Source organism: Amphibalanus amphitrite, unplaced genomic scaffold, assembly GCF_019059575.1.
Source record: "Amphibalanus amphitrite isolate SeventyFive unplaced genomic scaffold, NRLGWU_Aamphi_draft 000608F_arrow, whole genome shotgun sequence".
Lineage (NCBI taxonomy): Eukaryota > Metazoa > Arthropoda > Thecostraca > Balanomorpha > Balanidae > Amphibalanus > Amphibalanus amphitrite.
The window spans coordinates 53,972-74,661 of record NW_024882102.1 but is presented as its reverse complement, the minus strand read 5'-3'; the positions used below and the strand labels follow the sequence as shown (position 1 = coordinate 74,661).

At 49.3% G+C, this 20,690-nt stretch overlaps 1 protein-coding gene across 1 annotated transcript; it reads left to right on the top strand.

The window, feature by feature from the left end:
* Positions 1-2,638: 2,638 nt before the first annotated feature.
* Positions 2,639-14,420, top strand: LOC122363177. Its single transcript, XM_043332138.1, has 3 exons — positions 2,639-4,901; positions 10,427-10,748; positions 12,630-14,420. Exons 1-3 carry the CDS (start codon positions 3,124-3,126, stop codon positions 12,915-12,917), a joined length of 2,388 nt encoding a protein of 795 aa, XP_043188073.1. The 5' UTR covers positions 2,639-3,123; the 3' UTR covers positions 12,918-14,420.
* The last annotated feature ends 6,270 nt before the right edge of the window (positions 14,421-20,690 follow it).

Here is a 20,690-nt window from a genome sequence, read left to right as displayed (position 1 = left end):
ACATCAAGAAAGGATAGACGAGCAGCTATACGAAAAATCAGCCTTCTAGCTTTAAAAATGTTGAGTGCAGAGCAGAAAGACTGCCTGGGGGGGTGGCAACCCCCCCCCCCCATGTGCGGGCGAGGGTTAAACCCATCTTTTCTGACAAAAGTAGTGAGCATGCAGACTGCAGAGCCTAGTACATGACAAGACATCGCATTGCAAGACGCAGCCATTGCAGAGGAATAAATCTCATACTTTCGCTCAATAAGGTCCCTTGACGATACCATGAAGGCCTGTGGTCTCAAGTCCACTTTCATAACAAAGAGATACCTGAGCGGATTTTACCCGAAGAGCCGTCGACGTTTCTATCCTGGCGCTCCTGCGGCGCATATTTTCCGCTACGGTAGCTGCCTAGATGCGGTTCACAAATCTCATTCCCACGGCGAGGCGCTACCCGTATTGTGTCTGTCAATTGGTTCGCACGTATCCAATCAAACCAGCAAACCTTCGTCAGCTCCACTCGCACGCATGTGGATGTTAGGCTGTCAGAGCGAGTGGATCTGAACTAGAATCGAGTCTGGCCTAAGGTAAACGTCTAGATTAAACACATTAGTTGGGTCTTACCGACACGAATGTCGAAAAGAGGCCTGACCCTACGTAGGCTTATGACTTGCTGGTGCCGATCAGCCGGTCATTTCGATGATAACAGCCAGCTCCAGGTATTCTCGATAGTCGGTAAGTAGCAGCAGGTAAAATTCTGGGGTCAGCCAATCAGACACCACATTTCGACATTTCGTCGTCGTCTTTTTTTAGGGGGGGGGGGGGAGCCACAACGAACCCTTCCCTAAAATTCCATGAGCATAACTCACATAGCCCAACCGTTGTCTTGTGCTACGAATGCGCCTAGTATAAGTATACAAGACTGAACTGAATGCGCTCATGACCACACGTACCACAGTGAAGCCTGTTCAGCGAGGGGTGGCGAAGCGGGACCAGCATCGTCTACCTGACGAGCGGGGCGGTTGGGCTCGACCACGCTGCCGGGGCCGGTGCCCGAGGTAATCACCGTCTGAGAATGCCGGGGGAGCCACTGACCTGGATAGACAAGCGGCGATGTCGTTTTCTACAGACTTTGAGACAGGATCCTACTTGTCATTAGTATGTGCTGTCTTTGTGACTATTGAGCGATAATGCTTATATGGATTTTTGATTGTGATAATGTTCGAAGAAGGTGAAACAAAGAGCTTTCCTTGGTAAAACAATTTACAACTAGCTATATGCGCCAGACAACGTTGGTGACAACGTTGAGCCGATCTGGTAAAAAAAATCTGTCAAATGATTGGGATGCAATATGTATAGGCTCTAGCGAATTCAACAACTTACCGTAGCCTAGCGAATCTACGAATTTGGTAAAATGTTTGAGCAGATGCATGCTAATATATATTTTGTTAGTCTATTGCTTGATGAAATCGATGAAATGGAGAGTGCATTCGTAGCCCACAAAGCTACTGTCAGATCAGAAATGACCTCGCGAAAGAACCATCTATAACTATTGCGCACTCTGATACTCTTCAGTTACGGCTAACATTTTATCAGAGAATCCTGCTCGTCGACTTTCGTTTTCTTCCGCTCGCTTCTGTAATCGAATATCCGCAAAAAGTGCTACGCCCACATTGCCCACGCATTCACTTCCATTGCAGTATGCACGAACCACGTGATGTGCAAGCAAGGTGCAACGCTGCTCGTGCAAAGCTCTCGTGCACAAGATTAATTAATGCCGGCTCGCAAGGATGGAGACGGGAATGCTTGAACTGACGTTCGACCTTGAAGTGAGAGAGGATATTTTCTAGAGCGGTAAGGACATGCTTCTCGGGAGCCGCTGAAAGGGCGCCGACTTGGCGTGCCTCGGACCGTCGTAGTCGTTTTGTGTATAACGATCTGGCAGAAGTTGAGACTATCAATGATTTCGATATTGATTTAGGCATACGTCTATGTGTTTGATTAAATGTAACGAATTTCATATCGGTTTCGGTCGATCTAGGCTCGCCCGTCACCGTACCTATCCCGTAGCAGGGTCAACATTTTACTTTGCTATTACATCAATTCCAACCGAACATGCATGATGTGATACTGTATACTATGTGTATTTACACTGGAATAATCCCAGCGTCTGTAAGTGCAGTGTTGAGGAGAGAAGACAATTGAATTAGTTTTCCTTTTTGAGTCACTGGATCTTCTTTTAGCGCTTTGTATACGGTGGAATTTCTGGGCAAAAAGAGGGTTAATTCTGACTTCCAGGGTATGATTAGAAATATCCATTGTCTCAACTCAAACTGCACCGCTTATTTGAGGGCCCGAAGACTTTTACTACATCTGTAACTGCTAGGACCAGTCCCCCGTCCCTGCTGCCGAACTTTTTGCCGAACCCAAACCACTGGAAACTGGGCCACTGGACAAAGCACCCCATAGACCCGGGAAGGAGCTGGGGATCCCGACATTCCCGACGCCGTCCGGTGACCTTCGCCCTCCTCTCTCCTCCCCTCCCCTCCCTGTTGACATCCTGTTTCCCGTCCTGGCCCTCCCGGCTCCCTCACGCAGTCTCCGGCGTCCACCAATCAGCGGTCGTATCTGGCGTGACGTCACGGCGGCTCCAGACTCGAAGAGCGAAAGTAGTCGCCCGGGCGCCGGCCGCGGCAGTTTCGTTCTAACGTTGTCCGCGCGGGGCTGTGTTTGAGTCGCTCTCAGTTTTGCTGACTCAGTGTTGCGCCACATCTCGTGAGGTCGCGAACGTTCCGGACTGGTGGTGACCTTGACCTGGGTCTGAGATTTGCCCCGGGGCGGTGAAGTGACCCGGAGTGGGTGCCAGGAGTGCCGTGAAGCAGACTGGACCAGGACGGGGCAGTGGATCGGCGTCCAGTGGACCGCGTGGGTCGTAAAGCTCGGCTTCCGTCTGGGGCGCTTCCTGTGTCCTCAATCCGGCCCCGGTGAGAGGTGCTGCCGCTGCTCCGTGAACAGGCTGTGTCACTGACACTGACACAACCACCGGTGTCATTGACACAGTTGGTGACAATTAGCGAGTGTGAACGGCCGACAGTTTCCGGTGTGTGTCCGGACGCGTCGTGTGGACCAGTGAGTGGAACAATGACAGAGGCGGACGTTCGGTGGAAAAGTGGACGATCGGGTGATTCGGTGACGACTGGGACATCGAGTGGACGGTGTTCGGTGAAGAGGACGATGTCGGTGGACGGTTTGTGTGGTGTGGGACTTAGAAAGCCGCTGGTTGCGTCGTTCGTGGTGCTACAGCTGATGCTGACGATAGTGTTGAACGTGCCGGCGGCGTCCGCTTCCTCCGACGCTGCTCTTCTCTCTGCGCGTATCACTGCTGACCTAGCAGAGCGCAACATCACCCAGAGGTGTGAGGCTGAACATCTCTGCCTGCTCGACCAGAAACGACCGCGTATTGAGCAATCATGGGAAGAGCGAGGCTGTCTCTGTGACCTGGAGTGCGGCACTTACGGAGACTGCTGTCGTGATGCTCCTGCTGCCGGCAACCAGTCCCGTGACGACATCACCTGCCACGTCTTGAGACACTACGACGGGATATACATGGTGTCCTCGTGTCCTTCAGACTGGTCGGATGCCGGAGTGGCGCGCCGCTGCGCCGAACCTCCTTCGCTTTCTGAGGACCCGTTCGGTGCACTGCCCGTGACCAGCGCGAACTCGAGAATGACCTACCGCAACTACTACTGCGCCATGTGTCACGGCGACGTTCAAGGCGCGGAGTTTTGGCGCACGCGCGTCGAGTGCCCCACGCTGACGTCTCAGATACGGGATGACCTGAACGTGACGGACGCGTTCACCATGGAGAATCTCCAGCAGAACTCCCTGGGACAGTGGGGCATCACCATCGGCGAAGGAGATCGCGAGACGTTCCACGAGTGTGAACTCGATCCGTTCTTCACGGAGACGATCGAGTTCCTCTTGCGTCGATGCCGCGTCAGCATTTCGTCCTGCGCGTCCAACTGGACTGATCCTGGCATTGCTGATCTCTGTGGCGCCTACACCGCCTACGTCTACGACTACGACAACGAGGTGTACCGCAACCCGCACTGCGCCCTCTGCAACCACCTTCCTCCGAGAGACATCGACTGCATGCGTCGACCTATGCTGCGTTCGAGGAACTTCGGCAACCGCTTCAACACACGGTCCTTCGCCATCCTGATGGATGTTGGCGACCGCTCTGGAAGTGAGGAAGTGGGAGCGGTGACCGTCTGTGCTGATACGCAGCTCTGGGACCCGTTCTTCAAGATGTGCCGCGATGTTGTCTGCGACGCTGCAGGCTTCGTTCTTCGCGATGGAGTGTGTGTCCAAGTGGAGGTCTTCAACGTCACCGATACTGACGAGGACAGCACCAATACCACTGACCTGGAGCGACCCATTTCGAACGCGACACAGGCCACAGAGTTCCTGCTGTGTCCAAAGTACTTCCTGAACGGTTCCGACTTCGAGGTGCGGGACAACTCGACCGTGTACGTCCCGCTATACGACCGCACCTACTCTGCCGGTCAGTTCGAACTCCGTGACGGCGAACTGGTCATCTGTGCCGTGTCAGCCGACCTCAGCAAGTTCGACCAGGCTCTCTCCTACATCTCTCTTCTCTGCCTGGCCGCTTCAGTCATCTGCCTCACCCTTCACCTCCTGGCCTTCTGTCTGGTGTCAGAGATCCGGAACTTGTCGGGGAAGAACCTGGCGGCCCTCAGCGTCTGCCTCTTGGTGGGCTACATCTGCTTCTTGGTGATGCCGAGCCAGGATCCCGGAGAGCCCGGCTGTGCCGCCCTCGCCGTCATCATGTACGCAGCCTTCATCGCCTCCTTCTTCTGGATGAACATCATGGCCTTCGACGTGTTCACTACGCTCAGGTGAGTTGAGGGCGCTGACAGATTTAGAATTTGGATGTTTCTAGTGTTAAATGATGTTTTTGACAGCTGCTAAGTCTCATCAGGTAAATGAATTGAAAATTGCCGTAACTGGGGCAGGAGAAGGTGAAATACGAACTTACAGCTCAGGCGCTCACGCTTAGTTTAACTGTTCATACCGTCTTGCCTGCATTGTTTGCTTTGTCTGTTGATAATTTATAGAAGCCGTGTGGCGTACTCGTTCCTTAAGCACAACATCCTAAAGATGCGAACAAACGTCTAGACAAACAGCTATTTATTCTGCATTGTAGGCTGGTGATTTGTGTACGAGGGAAACAATCACTTTGAATTTACCGCCAACAAGGCGTGGATTTAATTGGAGTGGCATTTACATTTGCAGTCTCTTATCATTCAAGCATCTTGTTCTACGAAGCTAATGCTGAGTGTCACAAATGTGTTCTTTGATGACACCGTTTGCAGACCGCTAAAAGGACTTTTACGCATGGCTGCAATTATGACGGATGATTGGAAAATGGTTTTAACTTCTAAAACTTGTGCCAAGTTAGATAATAGGCTCATGACGCATATAAGAACTGATATCGTTAAGTGCCTTTGCGGGCTTTTGCGAGTGTTCGTTAAGTACACCTTTAACTTACATTTAATTTCAATTCACCTCTAGCTATTAGCTAAGTTTGTAAAGAACTGACGGAGGCATGACTGACAAAAAAAAAACGGAAAAACGTTCGTGTTAGGCATTAACAGACGAAAAAGTAGGTGCAAGCAAAAGTTTTTTTTTTTTTTTTGGGTGTCACTCATTTCAATGTGACATGCGCGCAAAGCCTATAGCCCATCGGTAGGCTTCATATAATTAAAAAGGAGAAGGCGGTATCATTTACCTACGATAACTGAAGGTTCATTCTGGAAGGTTTTATTGACTTTTACGACAGCAATATTTTATAAACCATAACAAGGCAGGAATATTCCTAAGTGTAACGGCTCTCAGTTATACTTGATTTGGCTCTCAAAGTGTTCCACGGAATATTACGATCGACAGTAAGACGAGCACTGGCGATCATCATCAGTGCCCGGCTCTCTCCGCAATATACAGCTTTGTAATCCTGTATTTGAGGCTCAGGACAAATTTGAAGCTGGAATCCAGTTTGTTTGGGATGCGCTAGACGTATAAGCCCGCATGAGACGTAAAAGGCACAACCCACTATTTATGTCCTTTGAACAGTAATGGTACCCAGAATCGGTGAGGCCATTTTCTCCCTTCAGCATCAGATTACCTATCTGCGCTAAACATGGTAGGTCAGTCAGTTCATAGCATAAACAGACATCGATTTGATCTAAGGTAGGACTTTTTTAGGAAGAAAATGTAACCACATTACATATTCGATGCGGATATGCATCTAAAGCTAATGCACCTTACCTCAGATTTTTTAACCCTCGCCCGCACATGCCATTTTCCCATCCTAGAACGCACATGGGGGGGGGGGTGCCACCCCCCGTGCCATTTCGCTCCTGTTGGAGATAGAGCTTAGCGGTAAAGACAAAAAGATTCTTTGGGAAGAGACGAATCCAATGATACCCAGTTTTACCTTCTCAGGTCAGTCATTGACCTTCCAGGTCAGGTCAAACTAAAAAATGTTGCTGTTTTGGGTCACCGTTGGATATCAAGTGCGCTGCTTATCATATACCGATGACGATGCCGTTTTCTGGTGCCAAACCAGCTAGAACCTCTTTGTCACACTACCCGACCAGATTTTTACTGCTGAGGTCATTTCAGGTCAAGCTAGGTCAAGGTCAATTATATGTGTTTGTATGTCTGTGTGTCTGTGTGTATACTGAGGTGTGCACCGATTGTTTATGTGTCCATATTACATGAAATCATGATCTGAGAAGCTTTTACCAAAAATGCAGTCAAAAAACTTCACAAAAAGTAAATTCAGCTTGCCTAAAACGGAATTATCTTCGATGACCTAGGTTGACCTTGACCCTGACCTTGACACCTGTACATCGTCGAACAACATGTTCCATGACAGGTGGGAGGTAAGACTGGCAAAAAAGGCCGAAATCGAGGTGTCAAAAGCTCACAAGGCCCATAGCAAACGCAAGATGTTGAGAATTGGCCATTTGGGTCATGACATGACCTGAAAAACGAGGTCATATCTCCAAACCAAAAATCAGTTTTTTTTCCCCAAGGGCTTAACCGTTTCTGCTGAAACACCATCAACTCAAACTACATCGAATTTGTCCGGGATATGATGAAAGTCTGCTGGAAATTACCTACCCACACACTGTAACGATTAGCATCGAAACCTACGTCACTTAGATGTATTTTTGTCTACAGCGAGATTTTTCCGCATGGTCGGAAGTCTGAAAGATATAATCCGGACTTTCAGTAGGCGTCATTCTTTTCCTCCAACTCCGGCACGCGATAGAGTAAATACAGTGCTTGAGTGACGTGGCCAACGGCCTGTGCCAAGAAATTGCATAACCTACGTCAGGGCGTCGAACCGTTCAATCTGATCCAAGGTATGCCGATAGCAAAGTAATTCCTTGAAACGTTTGGTGGATTAAGTTTATTTTAGTGTAGCTTTTGTCATTGATAACCAGGGTTAGGGCCGATTGACATGCCAGTACAACGATAAGAGTTACAAACACTCGACAATGTTTGAATTTGAATTTGAATCGGTCAATCATACGTATCCCATTTTGCCTCCCATGGCACACTTGAATCTTAGTTTACTCATGTCATGTCATGCAAAAACTATTATGAAAGTTTGGCTTCATTTAAGTTTAGGTGCCGGACAGACAACAAAATAGAACGGTATACCTAATTCGGCATATTGGAACAGTTAAAAATAAATCGAAATATGGTTCAGTGAAAGCGAGTTACCACTTGAGCACGTTTCGCTTTTTTAAATTAAATGCAGCAAGATAATACGACAACGAACTGCGAGCTACTGCTGTCTTATTCCTTTTCGTCGCAATAACTTTTGTCACTGAAACCATTAGTCCATTCAAGCCCCCGGACTTCCCATGCAGTATCATTGAACCACATGGCTTGTGCGAAACTGTACCCCTTGCAGGCCACCTGGCGTGGTCCCACGCCTAACTCGCGGAAACTGCACGCGGAGTGACGCTGCAAGTGGCGGCACTGGGAAGCGGGACGCTGTCCCAAGAGGCACGTGACAAAGGCACGGCACGAGCACCCTTCACGAAGTTAACAGTGCACAGGACATTGAGGGCTGCAGCTATACGAGTAGTAGAATTGCTTTGAATTCAACGGATGAATTCACTCAATTGAGGCTCATTAAAATGGAGTGGCGGGAACTTAAAATGATGATGACAGTGGTGTTAGAATGAAGGGGTGCAGCCGATAATGATGTAAGTCTAGAAATGGGGAAGCAAGTGTTCGTGTTGTGCAACGCTCACATGCCTATTTCGTTGAACGAACCGGAACGTCGATATTATATTTTACGCTATAGCCTCATTGCTAGCGCAACTCTCGTTAAGGTGATCCGGAGGACTACCTGCTTTTATTAATTTGTGACATTCTGAGAAAGTTTGCAAACCTTTTTAAACAAAATGTAAATATGAAAAACTTCACATATCACTCGTACATATTGCAGATAAGACTACTTATACACCGTGTGACATGCATATCACGCATTTTGAAGGACAGTATTTCGACCGAACCTCTATTACAAGTTGACATTGTAAAATACAAACAATTCTGGCCGCCATGCAGCCTGCAGCGCAGTAGCTGTTTGCCTTTCACACCTCGTTTCTGCCGTGCCAGCGTCATTCCACGGGTCTGCTCCCTTCCTAAGAAACCCGTCCCTAATCAACCGCTGGCAAATGACGTCATCACCCCCTGAGAGTTGCAGTTTAACAGCTCATCGGCTCCTGAATCAATAGACATTACACAAACCATCCCCTGCTAACGGTCGAAACCAAACGGTGGCAGCGGGTTTATAGTTCACACTAAGGCGCCAGCTGGGGACGCTTTGGTGACGCCCATACATGACGTCATCAAATGTCCCCGATGAGGTAAACTAAGCAAACAGCTGATGTTGATAATCCTTAATCACTAGCCTGGTGAGAAAGAACGAAAACGGCTCGTTAATTGGTGATTTCGTAGTTTTGCACCCAATTGTGAGAATTCTCAATTTGCCAATGCGTCAGAAATGTCAACAAACCCTGCATAGTGCATAGCTACAAACGCCCCCGCCTCCCTGAACAGTCACTTCATTAACCCTCGCCCGCACATGGGGGGGGGTTGCCACCCCCACCCCACCCCCCACCCCCCCCCCCCCCCCCCAGGTAGTCTTTCTGCTCTGCACTCGAAATTTTTAAAGCTAGAAGGCTGATTTTTCGTATAGCTGCTTCTCTATCCTTTCTTGATGTCCACTGAAAATTTCAAGTTTCTGAACGCGATCTTAGTGCTGCGGACATAGGCGGTGGAACGGGGAGGGCACCGGGGCACCGTGCCCCCTTTGATTTTGGCATTTTAACATTAGCCCTATGGGCGTCGCATGGAAAGAATGGGACCAAAAGTCGGCAGTGTCCCCCCCCCCCCTAATTGAAGGTGTTCCGCCGCTACTGGCTGCGGAAGTGTATGAGAGAAGACGCGTAACGACTGATTTATACCATTTGAAGCTGCTAATGCATGATTTACTTAGGATAGAATCTGCTATTGCTAAACCTGAGAAGAGAGCCTACGCTGCTATCCGTTATATTGTGACTTAGTACCTTTGCCTTTCGATCGGCTGGGTCCTGCGTGCTAGAACCAAAAGTTCCATCCTTCTCGCCGGATATTAAAGGATGGAATTTAACATCCATTTTTAACAAACTGATATTGATGTGATCATAAAAACATGTGCAAAAACATCTGATCACATACCGTGTTGTGCGTTCAAGTGACCTTTGATCATAAAAACCTTCGATACAAACGCATCCGATCCATGCATTGAAAAGACCATGCTTACCTGATCAAAGCTGAAAGATACCTAAAACTATTCCTTTCCAATCTGGCGAACAGTGTTATTAATGAAACAAAAATGAATCGATCTTATGTTATCAATGAAACAAAACGCTTCCAATCTTTTGTTATCAGTGAAACAAACCTATGTGATCTAGTGCTATTGATGAAACCAGACTATCTGATCTGATTATCGATAAGACAGAACGTATCCGATCTTGTGCTTTCAATAGAATCCAACGTATCCAATCTGATGTTATCGCGGTGAAAAGAATGGTGACTGATGAGTGATGACAGCCTTTAATCAAAACTAATGATGAATTGTAACATCCACAAGAGTAATTTGACAAACCGTTTTTTGTATCTTACCTACCAGGTTTCTTGTGTATGGAATGTTGATAGGCAATCACTATCATTCCACCCATACGTATGTATGCATTCGTCCTCCTTCGTCTCTTCCCGTCTTGACCTCTTTTCCCTCTCCCCGTGACCAGGACCTCCACCCACTGACATCCCCCCCCCCCCCCCGTCTTCACAGGAAAGCCACGAAGGAGCTGCGAGTCGCCAGCGGCCGACACCTTGGCCGTTTCCTGCTGTACACAATCTACGTCACGCTGATGACGTCAGCTGTGCTCGCAGCCGCCATGATCGCTGAACACGGTGGCTCCACGCCCGCCGCCTATCGGCCCGGATTCGGAGACAGAGTGTGCTGGTTCAGCCGTCGGAGGGCGCTGATGGCGTTCTTTGCGGTACCCCTGGCGGCTGTGATGGGCATCAACGTGGTGCTGTTCGTCTCCAGCGCTCTAATGATCAGGGAGACGACTCGCTCGACGCAGAGCATGACCTGCGGACCGTCTAAGGTGAGGATGATTACTATTGTTACGGCCCCTGTTATCCTAGCTAGAATCTGCTAGTGCCGTATCTCGAGATCAGTCTAAATGGCCGTTATCAGTGTACCTAAGCTAAGATATAATAGCCCGCGCCCTGCTGGGGGGGGGTGTTTGAACACCCCCCCTTGTGGTTTTTTGCGAATATCTCAAAAACGGCGGCGCGGAGCGCCGCCGTTTTTGGTACACCTTATCATACATCAATTCTACACATGTTGTGAAATTTTCAGACCAAGGTCATTCAAGGTCAGGTCACCAGGTCACTTGAAGTGACCTCACCTCATAAAAATTTTCAATGTCTGTCATAGCTACACCGAGTGACCGATCGCTTTGAAACTTTCAGCGATTGCTAAGAGCAATAGCACGTACAAAATGTATATCTCAGAATTTTGATATCGATGACCTAAGGTCAGGTCAATTTTGCGACCTGCCCATTATAAGTCAATGGGAGAAAATTGAAATGCGCCTCTTTTGGATGAAAGACATTATAAACACTCCCAAACACCGAATTACAAGTGGTTTAGACGCACTGAACTTGAAAATGGTGTCCGTGACCCTTGTTTATGCCCTGAGGTCATCTTAGGTCACGAATGGTATCTAACAGTTTTTCGCAAATAACTTTTGATAGAGGCATGCTAGAGCGATGAAAACGCCTTAGATGTGTTCAGCTCGACGATACGGATCGACTGATATGCAACATGACCCTTTCCGGTCAGGTCATGACCTTGACCTGAGGTCAAATTTTCAAGTTGACCTTTCAAGGTCAAGTTATAGTTCATTCGATGCGTCTTGACGAGAGGAACACGATGCCGGTAACAGTAAGCTCGTACAAGGCTTGGGTCAAAAGTTATTGCAGAAAAACTGTTTTCGAAAAAATCGGCTATTTTTGCAGTTTTTGCCCCCTGCAGGCAAAACCGTTGACGTTAGGTCAAATCTGAGAGGATTACTCAGAAAGGGCGTTAATAGGGCTATCGAATGCGCTTTTCCTCGGCGCTGTAGCTCTATTAGTTCCCGAGTTATGCGTGGGCTTCTTGGAAATTGTCGACATTCGACCTGGAAATCGGCGAAATTTTGCCTTCAATGACCTCTGGTGACCTGACCTTTGACCTGACCAAAAAATTGACCGAAGTGATTTCGTCATTATTTTTTACGCTCTTTCGAACGCCGCCTTCCGCGTATCGCTACGTGGCCCAGGAGCCGAGTTACAAGGGGGGGTGTTCAAACACCCCCCCCCCCCCCCCAGCAGGGCGTGGAAATCCAGGACCCCCAGCCGGGCGCGGGATAGCAAGTGACAGGGTCATAGATAAGTAGGTACCCATTCTTCATATGTATGTGAGCCTACCCGAAGCCTGATCTGACCTCTCTGACCTCCCCTTCAAAAAAAAATAACCTGATCCTGCGCTTGACGGATTTCTGGGAGCTCCCGTGCCGTGCCCCTTGCCATCCATTGCCCTGCACTGCCCTGGACTGGTCTGGTCTCCCTGTCCCTTCCCTGAGAAACCCACGTCTCTACTCTAACCTTGTCTTAAGTGCACCCCTCCCCCTGACCTTGTCGTCGACCTTCCTGACCTCTCTGTCATATCGGTCGCCCCTCAGGCGAACCTGCGTCCTTACTCGAGCCCTGTTGTGTTTGTACTGCCCCTCTGACCCCACCCTTGATCTCATAACCTCTGTCCTTCCCGAGACGAGCTCACAGTCACTTCTGTAATCGAAGCCTGTCATAACTGTACTTTTTCCCGAACTTCCCCCTGAATCCCCTAACCTCTCTGGCCCTCCCCTTGGGTGACCCCACGTCTATGCGGATGCCTGTCATGATTTCACCAACCCTGACCTCTCTGTCTCTGTCTTCCCCAGGTGAACCTGCGTCTCTACTCCCGCCTCGCCGTCATCATGGGCTTGTCCTGGGTGGTCGGCCTGGTGGCCGGCTGGCTTGACTTCCCGCCTCTCTGGTACGCCTTCGTGGTGCTCAACACTCTTCAGGGAGTCTTCATCTTCGTGTCGTTCACTCTGGCGGAAAAGGTGCGTCACAAGGTGTCTCGAGCGGCGGCCAGCTGGACGTCCGGTGGAGGGGAGAGGAGTCTCACCGAGTCTAACGTCAACACGGACAGCAGCGGGCTCACCGTCACCAAGACCAGGATGTAGGACTGGCGCCAAGAGCAGCAGGGCCGCCATCCAGGAGGATCGTCGCGAAGGGCAGCGTGACGTTCAACAAGTTTGGGATGATCTTCACCAAGAGCGCAAGAGGAGAGGATCGTCACCAAGGGGAGAAAATATGATTGTCATCAAGAGCAGGGTGTCTTGGATTGCCACTCTCGTTTTAGGATTGTTTGACAGACTGTCACCAGCCAAGTGGGTAGTCACTAAGCCTGAAATGTTCGACCGAGCTCGTCTTTGGCGGAACTTTGATGTAGAGGTGAACTTGGAATCAGCAAGAGCAGGACTTAGGGTCGGATACGCTGTCAGGTAAACCAGAGTGTAGAGGTGGGCGGACTCTTAGAAGACACTAAGGTCCTATTGGCTAGTTGCCTGCAAGGTTGAAAGCTCTTCGTTGTAGCTGTGACCGCCACTTCGTACAAGCCCGTTTTCTGAAGGTTGGCCAAAGTCGACATGACCCAAGCTGCTGAGAACTGCCTGGCTACTGATTGCGGATCTTGTCAGGCACGAGACTATCGCCTGTGTTGAACAAAACGCTCAGCGAGAAAGGGTGTTGTAAATACTCTGTGTTTGCTATGCGAACTTTTACTCGAACCCGTGTTGTATTAGTTGATTGGTAGGCTAGGCTCCCTTGATGAGGTGTATAGGTAGGTAGTCTGTGCTCTGTAACACGCATAAAGCGGATTCGTGTTGTGCAAAATCACGCGACTCATGTCGTGGAGTTGTGAGCGTTTAGCAGAAAACGGACCCTTTGTGTAAGCTGCTTTTTTAGGGATGTATTGTTTTATGGTTGTGTATCGTTTGTTTTGTGTACTGTTTGTTTTGTGTACTGAGTTTCACATGAGAAAGGCTGTGCGTAGTTGTGTACACAGCTTATCTCAGGACAGATGTGACATCACAAGGTGTAACAGAACAATCGGAAACGGAGATTATGTTGAAACGCCTCACATGTCTCGTAATGCCTACCTCGCGATTTGTAACTGCTAACGTCCTTTTGCTCTATGTACTTCTTGTAATCAATTGCCACTTATTGCTCATTTGTCATTCACTGATTTCAAGCGTCTGCCAAAAACGATGTCGCTGTGACGGGTCTTACGACTTTCATTTCTTATTTTCGACGGGGCGACGTTTTATGGGAGGACATGCTGATTGCTAACTCATCTGTATAGACCATGACACGTCGTCAATTGGTGTGGCCGCAGCACAAGAGTGTCCATATTGTCTGTATACCGTACCGTTGTTTGGCACTATTGTGACGCATTGCGTGCGTGACGTGTCGCATACGACATCCCCAATGGCGATTTGTAATATGTTGTGTTAAACCCCATCTTTGTCGCATGAACTACTCGTGTTTCTTGGCCTGTTGTTGATAGTGGGCACTGTAACAGCCCTAGTTGAGTGCCTAGTTGAGTGTGTATTGGTGGCATTTTAGGAATGTCTGTCGCAAGCCGCGATATGATTGGAAATAAATGTACAGCTGAGGACAGAGGATCGCCTTTTTATGCTTTTGGTAAGGTTTTTTTGTAACACTAACGAAGGACGAATATGCTCGACAGAGATAACCCCCGTCATTTCACTTGACGCACAGCTTGGGCCGGCTCAGCGCTGCCTCCGTCTTTTTTAAGTGCTTAGGGACTTGGGTTCTCTTTCCGATTGCCGTTATAAGTATCGGATCGGATACATTCACACAGTGCTATGATATACGAGTACACTTCAATACGCCGCCGAGAGCCAGAGGTGAAAGCAGCATTTTCATCACTCGCCAAGCGGGAGTGCATTGACATCACGCTTCCTGTCACGCAGCCCAGGGTTGGCACTGGTGCGCACGCTAGGGTTATGCCGGCAGGTGGCAGCTACCGAGAGGGCTGTGCTACACATTAAGGAGTGTTAGATTAGGTTGTAGGTAAATCAGGTTAAGTCGAAAATCAACTTCGGTGAAATTCCTTTAATTATTGTAAAAATGTCAAAAGTTTCCGAGTAAGCAAGTTCCCTTTCCCCAATGTCAAGACAGGTAATGCTATATCGTCGCAAGACAGGTAATGCTATTTCGCTTGCCGTCTCGTGCGTTTCGCTGCGCCTATTGGTTCTCGAAGTCGAGTTGTCGGCTGGGGGCGTTTATCAACGCCCCCCCCCAAGCAAACAGGGGGTGGCGGAATACCCCAGCAACTGACGGGATATGACATGCGATATGACGTCTTTCGACTATTTCCGTCACTTCAGGGGCTCTGACCTGACTTTGACCCGAGGTCAACACTTTAAAGGGACCCTCCCACCTTCAAAAAAGTTAATGAATTGGCATGAAAGTGATGTCGCTCGGTTCAGAAAGAGCAAAAACGAATATCTACCAAATTTCATCGAAAAATATTCACCGGTTTTCAAGATATTAGACTTTTACTTTTGTTTACTTTTTGGGATCTCCGCTGTTCCTAGCGACTTTATTTGAAAGTGCGGCATTTGTTGCGCGCAAAGCAGCATATACCACCGCGTGCTACAAAACGTTTTAGTCAAAAATTTAACGGACGTTCGAAAGCCTGATGACGTCATCAGATTCCCGTAATGGTTAAGAGATAGGGACCACGCTGGTCCCACCCTGCAAGTAAAGGGAAGAAATTTCTTGAACACCATAAAGCTGCGGGGGTTGCGACCAGGATAAATGGTGGTTTCTGAGCCTGGCCGCAAACTTGGCTATCTCAACTCAAAACTAATGTTAAGGTGGGAGGGTCCCTTTAAGATAACCTCGTCCGAACAAAAAGTATACCATTCGATGCGCCTGAGCTAGGCAAACGCGATGATACCAAAATCGCGGCTTTGCGGCCATTATTTTGATAAGCTATTAACCCGCGCCCCGTTGGGGTCTGCCGAGCAACGCGCCCTGCTGGGGGGGGGGGGCAATTTGCCCCCTCCCAAGATCTCGAGAACCACGCAACCTAGCGACAAGCTTCAAACGGTGTTGGATAGCCCCATCAGGGAACTACCTTGTGACCCAATTTTATTGACCTAGGTCAAACCGATGACATCACAGGTCAGGTCAAAGGTCGAATTTTCACCGTTTTCAGACATTTCAAGAAATGCGTTGTAAAATCGAGTAAAATGCATTTCAATGAAAATCATCGATGGGGAAATGTTCTTCAAACACATAGGTATTCTGCTATTTGAGGTCACTGATACCAGGTCAGGTCACAGAGGCATAGGCGTAGGAACGTTTTCGAAAGTGGGGGGGGCCAGGGTCCCAGAGGTCCAAAACCTAACCTACCCCCAAAATCCGATTTCTCCTCGGATTTCGGCCACTTTGTTTTCGCAAACATGCTCAGAGGTAAAAAAAATGACAAAAAAAGAAAAAAATTGGTTGAAATTTCAGGGAGTCTCCCGTCCATAAACTCAAACTGATGGACGCGTTCCCCTGTCCTCCGCAGCCGTTGGCACCCATGCAAATTCCAGAGGCATCCAGCAACTTTTTCATTACGAGCAAGCGTGAAACGTGCAAAGCGAGTCTTTTCCATATACCTATAAAGATCAGCATGAACGGCCCAGCTAGGCTCAGCCAGGCCTATAACGTTTTTAAGAGGTTTTATATCAGCGACCACTGCAACTGGGCTGATTGACTATCACTTATCAGAGGCCGGTTTGGGACTTTTAGACGGTCTGGGCCTTCAGAGGCCAGTTTAACCCTCCACGGCTCGGTCCTATAGGTTTTCTACATACGCGCTGGCCGAGGGGGCGGGGGGCGGGTACGACCCCCCTCGCCGTTTCGCCCCACGTGGAGCTAGCGCGTCGCGGTAAAACGAGCGTGTGCGCCGTTACGAGACGCAGAGATCGGTACCCGATTTTATGGTCCTAGGTCAACCGGTGACCTCTGACACCGTTCCGTGCTTCTATCCTCAGGACACTGAAATCCTTCTCCTCCACGCCGCAACCCCCTCCGGGCTGGACAGGCAACTTTATCTCATGCGGGCTGCTCCCTTGGAGCGGCACCGCTGCACCCGAGGGAGCGCACCCCGTAGCCGGGTGCAGTGAGTGCCTTGGGGCTGGGTGGCCTGTCCTCTGGACGGGCTCAGCCCCGGCGACTCATTAGGGTGCCTGCCCAGACCAATGTCTCCCCCTATATCCTATCATCCTTCCGGCTCTGAAATGGTCTCATTGGACCAAAAGGGCCTAACCCAACAAAACAAACAAAAACCGGTGACCTCTGAGGTCAGGTCAAGTGCCTCAAGGCACGGTTCCGTTTTTGGTGAATAACTTCGCAAAAAAATGGCCGCAGAGCCGCGATTTTGCCAGCATCGTGTTCGCCTCTCTCAGGCGCGTCGAATGATATACTTTTTGTTTGGGTGAGGTAAACTTAGGGTGTTGACCTCGGGTCACGGTCAGGTCGGCGTCCCCAGGTCACGAAATTGGTCGAAGGAGGTCATGTCGCATATCATTCGATTCGGCAGGTCTTCTTGAGTCCATAGGTGGCTTTCCCGACTCGCTAGCTCAATTTGATCGGTACCTAGTTATTGACGAAAAACTAATAAGACCCTTATAACTTCATAAACGACGTCGCGCAAGGTCAACATTGCAAAAGTGACGCATCGAACCTTGCAAGGAGTGCATGAAATCACGATTCGGTGTGCTTGAGATAGTTGGAGATCGATCGTTCCCGGCGCCAGAAAAGTTTTCAGTTTATCCCCATTGACTTATACCTAATGGTGAGGTCACGAAAATGACCTGACCTCATATGAACTTTAGGAAAAATCCGAGATATACTACATTATACAAGTTGAGAGACTCCTATTGGATACTAGGTCCTCCAAGGTTCATTTCCCTGTGAAATCTCCTCTGGCAGTGAGGGCGTTGCGAAGTTGCGACATCTGAAGACCGTGCAGAGGTTCACTTATGACCACATGGGTCAGTGACCTGATCTGACCCGAAAATGCGGTTGGTGTCAAAAGATCCCGTTTGATTCAAAGGTCAGGTATGCCAAGCTTCAGCTCTCTATCGCCGGCGTGTTCGGAGCTATCGCGAAAAAAAAACCTATGGAGGGGCGGCACCCGCCCCCCCCCCCCGGCCGGCGAGGGTTTAGGCCCTAAGAGACCAGTACAGGGCCTGCAAAGGGCAGGATGAGACCTTAAGATGCCGACTTGGGCCATCAGAGGCTAATGTGGGTCCTTACAGGCCAGTATGGGCCCTCAGAGGTCAGTGTGGGACCCTAAAATGCCGGCATGGGCCGGTGTTGGACCCCAGAGGCCAGCAGAAGACCCTCAAAAACCAAGATGGGCCTTAGAGGCCAGCATCGGGTCTTCAGAATCCAGTGCAAGGCCCTCAGAGACTAATGCGTGTCCTTACAGGCCAGCATGGGCCCTTAAAGGTCAGTGTGGGGCCGTAACAGACCGGCATGGGCGGGATTTGGAACCTAGAGACCAGCGGAGGGCCCTCATAGGCCAAGGTGGGCCCTCAGAGGCCGATGCGGACCCTTGGAGACCGGCATCGGATCTCCGGAATCCAGTGCGGGGCCCTTAGAGGTCAATGTGGGACCCTAAAATACCGGCATGGGCCGGTGTTGGAACCCAGAGACCAGCAGAAGGCCCTCAAAAACCAAGATGGGCCTCAGAAGCCGGCATCAGGTCTTCAGAATCCCGTGCAAGGCCTCATAGGCTAATGTGGGTCCTTACAGGTCAGCATGGGCCCTTAGAGGTCAGTGTGGGGCCCTAAAAGACCGGCATGGGCCGGCGTTGGACCCCTCAGGCCAAGGTGGACCCTCAGAGGCCGATGCGGACCCTTAGAGGCCGGCATCGGGTCTTCAGAATTCAGTGCGGGGCCCTCAAAGGCACCTAAAGGCTAGTCTTGGGACCCCAGAGACCGGTGTGAGGCCCTCAGACGCCGGCTGGGCCCTTGAGGCCGGTTTAGGGGCCCTCAAATGAGGTCAATGTGGGTTCTCAGCGGTCAATGTGGGCGCTTGACCGCCACTGAAGGGCCCTCCGAGATCAGTGTAGGACCCTCAAAGACTGCCTTGGGAGCTGTTAATAGCTAGCGTGGGATTCTTGAGTCTCGTGACAATCGAATAAGGGCCAGAGCCCCATACGCCCATGGGGGCCCATTGGTTGTTTGGGGGGGGGCCAAATGATATGATGGCCCCCTGATTAGCCTTTGGAGGGGGGAAGGGCATGGCCCTGATCCCCCTCTGCGACCGCCACTGCACTGAAAGTGGAAGGGGGAGGTGGCAGAAACAGACATTGCTGGCCCCCAGCCTGTTTGAACCGAGGCTGAGGCACGGTCGTCGGTCACCCTGGCCCCCAGCTAGTACGCCTTTGACGAACTATGCCGACCCCAAGCAGATAAGGTCAAGCGTTGGTCGTTTGTATACGCATTCTCCTGCACCGTGCTAGTATTGTCTTAGTATTGCCTATAGGGGAAGTTGGGGGAACGCCGAAGACTTTTTTTCTGACGCCCGTAGCACGCAAGGTAGACAACATACGCTATTCTTGTTGGCGTCATTCGAGAGGCCAGTCTTTTGCCTTTCAAACATACCAGGCGCATTTGATGAATTCGCATACCGTTAAGCGCACAAACTAAAAATATCAAAGAAGTGACTTTTTCGGCGTTGCCCCGGACTGCGGGGAAAGCCGAATATGGGAGAAATGATCTACGGGGAATGCCGACATTGATGTTTTGCCATTTTATCTCAAACTTTATCCAGAATTCATCAAAGCTGACACACGTTTCAAGAGCTTGAGGACGCGGTGCACACTGGAAGTTATAATTGTGTGATATAATAAGAAAATGCCAGGTAAATCATTCCTTATAGGTAACAGGCCGTTGTGTCGGTTGAAAGTGTAATTTGTGTGACTAAAAATACGCGTTGCTATTCTACAGCAGTAAAGTCCACGTAGCGTGCTTTTAAAGGAAATAGTTCACTTTCACGAAATTATTTTTTTGCAATGGATTTATGATTTTTTATGTTCAAAATGATCAGCAAAGAAAATAAAACCTATTTATAACAAAAGATTGTTTTCTATATTTTGATAATAAGAAGAACTTTTCAGTTTCTGTAAGGCACAGGCGATCCAGTATGAAAAGAGCATGGGTCCCGAAAATTCTTCAGAAACTAGAGAAATGATCGCGGCCACCGGCATTTGGGCGATCTGCTGCTGCTGAATGTCCTTATTGATCAGTACGAGAATTTCTCTAGAGTTCTCGTAGATAATTTCTCTAGTTTCTGAAGAATTTTCGGTACCCATGCTCTTTTCATACTGGATGCGAATATATGCAAGGCACACATCCTCAACGCAAGACACCTTTTTCGGGACGAGAAATAGAATATCTTTGCCTAGGGTGATCGTTGGGCTGTAAAAGCTCCTGATTTATGCTCGTCTCAGCCCAGGCTACGGAACTGCTATTCCAGTTCAAAACCCATGTTAAAAAGTGAACTATTTCCTTTAACACGTGCGTAATCGCACGTTTTCGGCATTACCCCAGCCAGCCATACTTTCATTTGCATGCCCATAACTTTTCAACGTGCTGTATAAATTTCAAATAGGCAGCACACTTATGCAAAGACATGCTAAAGATTACTTGACCGAATTGGCCAGACAAACGGTAGCATAATGAGTAAAAAATGCAGCTTCAAAGGCGCATGTAGTACAAGGGAAACGTACCTTGAAAACGCTCTTGGCGCCCTCACAGTCGAAGTATTCCGAATGACGACTCGTAACAAACATGCGATAATTGTAGTCACTTAAGCTTCAGAGCATCACTGACAGGTGGCATCCATGTCTTACGGTTTTC